This window comes from Octodon degus, unplaced genomic scaffold (genome assembly GCF_000260255.1).
Source record: "Octodon degus isolate 3935 unplaced genomic scaffold, OctDeg1.0 scaffold00052, whole genome shotgun sequence".
NCBI classification, from domain to species: Eukaryota; Metazoa; Chordata; class Mammalia; order Rodentia; family Octodontidae; genus Octodon; species Octodon degus.
Genome location: NW_004524628.1, coordinates 3,911,053 through 3,918,220, shown reverse-complemented (window position 1 = coordinate 3,918,220; position 7,168 = coordinate 3,911,053). Strand labels below are relative to the sequence as shown.

Genomic DNA, 7,168 nt, shown 5'->3' with positions numbered 1-7,168 from the left:
TGGAAGTAATAGCCAAAATAATCCAGGAAATTTCAGAAGACACTGGTGAAAATCTAGATGAGATAAACAAAATGCTACAAAATATGAATGGCCATTCAGCAAAGAAGTATGGACCACGGGCTGGGGAGATGCTGAGCAGTCTAAGCACCTGCCTGGCAAGCTCAAGGACCTGGGTTCGATCCCCAGGATGGCATACTGGGTGCACCTAGCCAGCCACCAAAACCAGGCATGGTGGCTAATGCCTGTAATCCCAGCACTGGGAAGGCTGAGACAGGAGGATCACTATGAGTCCAAGCTGTGTAGCAAGACCCTGTACAAAACACAAAAATAAATCTTAAACAAAAACAACCCTAAAAATTCAATTTGTTTTTTTTTTTTTTTCATGTACTGCAGCACTTTATTTCTCCTTACACAATGACGTGTTGCTGGGGCCTAATGTTCTCACAGTAGAAAACCAAAAATTTGTCATCTTAAAAGAAGTGAGTACAAAAAAAATCCTTACATAAATTAAAAGAATGAATAAATTTACAGATGTAAATGCAAACTGTTTCCAACTCAAGGCAAGTAAACCACCGCCGGTATTCAGGTGGGAAAACAATGATGGTGGATGGAAACAGGGTTGTAAGGCTCGGACTCTCCCACCCTGTTAGACCAGCAAAAAGACCGGAGTCACAACTGGTTCACCAAGTCCTGCCAGCCCGAGAAATCCTGTAACAGTCAGCTCCGACTCAATACCCTGCACAGATCTGTGCTGCGGCCACCCAGATTGCCAAGCCGCGGATTTCTCCAAGTGTGCTCAACTCAACCACCAAGTGACCGAACCACATTGACTAAGGGGATGAATCAAAGATATGCACAGGGTATAAAACAGACCAAAAAACAGTTAACTTGAATACAAGGTCAAAATCAGCAACAAGTTCTACAATCCAGTGCTGATATCAGATACAAGCTTCAAGGACATATTTCTTTCAAAGGCTTATTCCAGTTTCATGAGGCTAGCATGAGGTTTGTACATTTGCCAGGGCAAATTATACTTCGGAATCAGCTCATGCAGCAGGTGCCTGGCACCTGCTCAGTCCATTTAGAAGCATTTACGGTGCACAATGGAGGGGCCTGACTCATCATACTCCTGCTTGCTGATCCACATCTGCTGGAAGGTGGACAGCGAGGCCAGGATTGAGCCGCCAATCCACACGGAGTACTTGCGTTCAGGAGGGGCGATGATCTTGATCTTCATGGTGCTGGGTGCCAGGGCTGTGATCTCCTTCTGCATCCTATCAGCAATGCCTGGGTACATGGTGGTGCCACCAGACAGGACTGTGTTGGCATACAGGTCCTTGCGAATGTCCACGTCGCACTTATGATAGAGTTGAAGGTAGTCTCGTGGATGCCACAGGATTCCATACCAAGGAAAGAGGGCTGGAAAAGCGCCTCTGGACACCGAAAGCGCTCGTTGCCAATGGTAATCACTTGGCCATCAGGCAGCTCATAGCTCTTCTCCAAAGAGGAGGAAGAAGCAGCTGTGGCCATCTCCTGCTCAAAGTCCAGGGCGACGTAGCACAGCTTCTCCTTAATGTCACGAACAATCTCCCTCTCAGCAGTGGTGGTGAAGCTGTAGCCACGCTCCGTCAGGATCTTCATGAGGTAGTCTGTCAGGTCCCGGCCAGCCAGGTCCAGACGCAGGATGGCGTGAGGGAGGGCATAGCCCTCATAGATGGGCACTGTGTGGGTGACCCCATCACCAGAGTCCATGACAATACCAGTGGTGCGCCCAGAGGCATACAGGGACAGCACAGCCTGGATAGCCACGTACATGGCTGGGGTGTTGAAGGTCTCAAACATGATCTGAGTCATCTTCTCTCTGTTGGCTTTCGGGTTCAAGGGGGCCTCTGTCAGCAGCACTGGGTGCTCCTCGGGGGCCACACGCAGCTCGTTGTAGAAGGTGTGGTGCCAGATCTTCTCCATGTCATCCCAGTTGGTGACAATACCATGCTCGATGGGATACTTCAGGGTCAGGATGCCACGCTTGCTCTGGGCCTCATCGCCCACATAGGAATCCTTCTGGCCCATGCCCACCATCACACCCTGGTGTCGGGGGCGGCCGACAATGGAGGGGAACACAGCCCGGGGAGCGTCGTCGCCGGCAAAGCCAGCTTTACACATGCCGGAGCCATTGTCAATGACGAGAGCGGCGATTTCTTCTTCCATTGCGATCTGGGGTGGCTGGGAAGCGGAGCAACAAGAGAACAAGCAACGCGGGCCGGTGGCGGCGTCTGAGCTAAAAATTCAATTTGACCCAGCTACTGCTCCTAAGTATCTTCCCAAATGAGTTAAAGATGTCATGCTACAGTGATACATGCAAACCCATGTTTATAGCATCACAATTAATTTAATAGTCAAATTGTGGAAGCAGCCTACATGTCCATCAATAGATGAATGGGCAAAGAAAATGTGAAATTGACACAGTGGAATATTGCTCTGCACTAAAGAAGGATCAATAAGTCACTAGTAGGAAAATACATGGTTTTTGTTTTGTTTTGTTTTGTTTTGTTTTTGCAGAACCGGGGATTGAACTCAGGCCCTTGTGCTTGCCAGGGAAGTGCTTATTCTACTGAGCCATTTCCCGGCCCTGAAAATACATGCATCTTGAGAACATAGTGTTAAGTAAAGCAGATTAGACACACAAGCTTATATATCACATTTTCTCTTACATGAGAAACCACAAAAATGTAAAGTGCAAAGTAGAAAACAGACGATGGTGGGAAAAGAGAAAGCAAGGAAGGTATTATTATCCCACATGGATAATGTATCTAAAAATATACCTTGGGCCGGGGAGATGGCTCAGGAGAATAAGCACTTGCTTGGCAAGTGGGAGGGTCTGAGTTCAACCCCCGGTTCCACAAAAAACAAACAAACAAACAAAAAACCTTGAGGGGCTGGGGAAATATCTCGGTGGTCTAAGCATGTACCCAGCAAACACAAGGACCCAAGTTTGATCCTTGATACCAGGTGTACCCAGACAGCCATCTAAGCCGGGTGTGGGGGTGCACACCTGTAATCTCAGCACTGGGGAGGTTGAGACAGGAGGATCACTACAAGTCCAAGCTGCACAGTGACACTCTGTACCAAATAAATATTTATATAATGAATATTTATAAATATTTAAATAATTTTTTTCTCAGATGCCACCACTTTTAATGTCGTATACATCAAATTATAGCAAAAGACAACTACAATACGATGCCCTCTCTTGTTCATGAACAGCACACACATATATCACAGTAAACCAAGCTTATATTCCACCATCAAGTGTGGTTCCCCCATGAGCTCGCTTTGGGATGGATCATTGAGAATGTCTTCAAATCCGATAGTCTCATCATTACCCCTCAAAATATCCAATGAAAGGTTAGAGCTAGAAAGAAATGGAAGACGCTGAACCTGCTGTACTGCTTTGAATTCCATTTGTAATTTAAGAGGAGCAAACAGACCTTGGATGTTTCTCAGTGTGGAAAAATTCATTTTATCTTGGTTGAGCTGGAAATTTTTTTCTGATAATTCAAGAGCATGACTTGGTAACAGTTCATTTTTCATACATGGAAAACCTTTTCGAAGAAGATCATGTCGTTCAAAAGGTCGACTTGCTGAAAGTTCAGTAACTGGAATACTATCCTTTAGCTGAGATCCAAGTCCTCTGGCATTCATCTTCAGTCCGCTGTGTGAACGGTCGCGGAGTCCGGTTACCGTCCAATAATTTTTTAAAAAATTAAAAAAGTACCTTGGTCTAATATAAATGTTTTACTTAATTTATATGTTGTTTTGACCTGTTAGTTTGGCTCTCTTTTAATTTCAGTTTTTATTTTTTTGACTCTTAATCTGTGTTAATGGCAATTAACCTAATAAAGACTTACAAAAAGAGAACAAAACATTGTTTAAAAAAGATAGACTGGGCTGGGCTATAGCTCAGTGGCATAGCACTTGCCTTGCAAGCACAAGGGCCTGAGTTCACTTCCTGGTACAAAAAAAGGGGGCATTGTAGGGGAAGGGGGAAAAGGAATTAAAATATATTGTATAAATGCACCAGTTCCCATAATGCATGTAATCATTAAATGCTGCAAACATGTACTAATAAAAATTTTAAAATTTCAAACCAGGCCCAGGGAGATAGCTCAGTGGTATAAGCGCCAGCCCAGCAAGTGCAAGGTCTTCAGTTCCATCCCTGGTACTGCAATAAATAAATAAATAAATAAATAAATAAATAAATAAATAAATAAAGTTTCAAACAAAAAAACTACTTACAAAGGGTCATCTATGGCCTAAGATTGTGTGTGTGTGTGTGTGTGTTGCATGCCTAGGAAAGGAGTCTCAAAGGGCCCATCTGAAAATATTCACAGTGAGTCACTGTGGAGAGACTAACGGCAAGTGCCTTTGGGGGTGTCACGGGAAAGGGTCTTGCTTTGGCCATGAACTTGCTGTGTAGCCCAGGGTGGACTCCAACTCACAGTGAGCCGCTGCCTCAGCCTCACCACTACTGGTATCATCGGGTGTGCTGCAGCGCCCAGTTAAGTCCTGGCTTCTCCTAGCAGTGGCTTTCTCTCCCCTCTGACCTGAGGGACTGGGTGTCTCTGCTTCAGGCTGCACTCAGCCCTGCTTCCTGCCACCGAGCTGGGGAGGGTGTGAGCTGGGTTCCTGCAAGACAGCCCCTTCCCTGAAGTTTCCCACCACGCTCAGCTTTTATTTATTTATTTTTGTTAAGCAGCTGGGATTGGAGGTGTAAGGAATAAATCAGTTATATCGAGGGGAAGAGGGAAAGAGCAGCTCTGTCCCAGAACACAAGGCTGAGCGGTTATTTTTACATCTACATATGTAAATGTTCTCTCTACTCTCAAAGCTCTCTACCCTCCTGGCTGACCCTTATCTTGGTTTTGGGGCCTGCTGACTCAGCGGCCACAATCTGTCGCCTTTTGTCCATGGCTGCAGGGCTTGCTGGCCTGTAGGACTCCTTGGTGTCTCAGGTACCCCAGGGAAAAATGGTGGCAGGAATAAGGTAAAGATAGACAAGAAGAGTTGGGTCAGGTGAGCCGATGACACCCTCCACACCCACACAGCAGTAGGAGCATTTATTTATACCTTTGCAAAGTTAGTATCACATGACACAAGTTGCCTAGTGATTAATAGCTAACATTGACCAGGCAGGATACTTTTGTCAAGACTGAGGTAACTTGACAGCTTTAGGCACTGGGGCTTTGTCCTCCCCTCACACATAGGACCAGTTTCCAGCTTCAGTGGCTCCCAACACTGGCCCACTGTCATGACAAAATTAAATCCTTTCCATCCAAACAGCTGAGGTCTGGAATTTGACCAAGCTTGTAAACCCCCACTGTTGCTTGTTTCGCAGGATGTTGGCAGAAGACACGGGGCTTCTGGGTCAGAGATGTGAGGCTCTGCTACTCATAGCACAGCAAGCAGCACGCAGCACCCAGTGCAGTCAGTTCTCCACTCTCCCTGGTAGGGCTGAGGCAGACGCAAGGCATGGAATGGTTTGCACTGCAGGCCAGGAGTTCGAATTCTAGTGAAACCACTTTTTCATAGCAGTTCTTTTCTTTGTTCCTATGGAAACTATTACCTTATCCCTCAAAATTGCTCACAACATACACAATCCTGAGAACGGGCCTAGTAAAGTGGGGCCAGGACGGCACCGTGACAGACCCTTAATCCCAGCACTCTGAGAGCCTGAGGTAGGAACACTGCAAATTTAAGAGCACTTGTCTAGGATGAATGAGGCCCTGGGTTCCATCTCCAGTACTGGAAAGGAAAAAAAAAAAGTGGTCAGCGATAGGTTCTGGCCCTAGTATAAATTGCTGAATCATCATAGTGGTCATCTAATATGGCCAAAGCCCTTAAAACAACAGCCCATATTCCCCAAGGCCACCTCCCCACTTCTTCTCCAGCTCAGCCCAGGGTGCAATTTCCTTTCACCCTTCCTGCAGCCTCAGAGAAGACCCCCCTCCCCCCCAGTCAGTTTCTCAGGTATATCTAAACTCTACCCCACGCAAAAGGTCATAAAAGCCTCAGCCTTCCTTTGTTCAACTCCAGAGAATCCCTGTCTTTCCCAGATTCTCTCCACGTCCTCAAAGATAATAAAGCCCCTTTCCCTTTTTCCTTCTGCCTGTTTCTCTGCTGCACCAGTGCTTGAAAGAAGCCATCAGTCAGGGCCTTATATCCTTGGCATCCTGAGCTAAAAAGATACAAGGACACCCCAGCATGGTGGGCTGGGAGGATGGAATGAGGCGAACACCTAGACCGTGTACCCTGCAAAGGCTCGTCACTGCATGAGAGCTCATTACTGAAGTTAGCACAGCTCTGAGGGTAGCACGTTCTTGAATATGTGCCAAAGGCGAATGCGTCCTCCTTGGAGAGTAATTTAAGTGCTATAAGGAAGAAGAGATCCCACTTCCAGAGCCATAAAAATGTATTGAACGTCTTGCTTCCCAGACATTCTTTCAATGACATTACAAGTCACTTGTTCATACTTTGTTTTCCAGTTGAACCCATACTTTAACGGCTTAAATCCAACCAGTTCCTAATCAATTGTTGCAAAATATATGGCATTTTTCATTTGTTTTTTGAGACAGGATTTTGCATGTAGTTCAAGCTGGCCTTGAACTCATTATACAGCTCAGATTGGCCTCAAGCTCATGGTGATCCTCTTGGCTCGGCCTCCTGAGTGCTGGAATTGCAGGAATGTACTACCATGCCCAACAAGATTAGACGGTATTGATTCACCTGTTTAATCCCGGCTGCAGGGCTGTCAAATCTTGGCTTTCTATCAGCATCACCAATTTTCATTTTGAAACTTTCCTACTCATTTTATTATTTTTGTCTTTTCTTTCGGACACACTATCTTGCTTTGTAATTCAAGATGGTCTTAAACTCACTGTGTAACCCAGGCTGGCCTAAAATCCATGATGATCTTCCTGCCTCAGCCTCTCAAGTGCTGAGATTACAGGTATGCACCATCATCACACCTGGTTCCACTCATTTTAATAATGTAAAATGCAACAGAAAATTACTCTAACACTGCAGCGCTGGCTATGGCAGCTGCACTGCCACCAGGCCACTATTCTGGCTTGCTTGTCGCTTTTTTGGGGGGGGCGTGTAGAAGCCCATC

General features: G+C 45.9%; 1 protein-coding gene and 1 pseudogene across 1 annotated transcript; both read right to left on the bottom strand.

The window, feature by feature from the left end:
- Window positions 1-640: 640 nt before the first annotated feature.
- Window positions 641-2,273, bottom strand: LOC101586234 (actin, cytoplasmic 2-like). Its single transcript, XM_012515188.2, is given in 2 exon segments — window positions 641-1,362; window positions 1,365-2,273. Coding segments are annotated over 2 exon segments (1,125 nt in total). The 5' UTR covers window positions 2,209-2,273; the 3' UTR covers window positions 641-1,081.
- Window positions 2,274-3,236: 963 nt separating this feature from the next.
- LOC101585836 lies at window positions 3,237-3,732 on the bottom strand (annotated as a pseudogene).
- Between the last annotated feature and the right edge of the window lie 3,436 nt (window positions 3,733-7,168).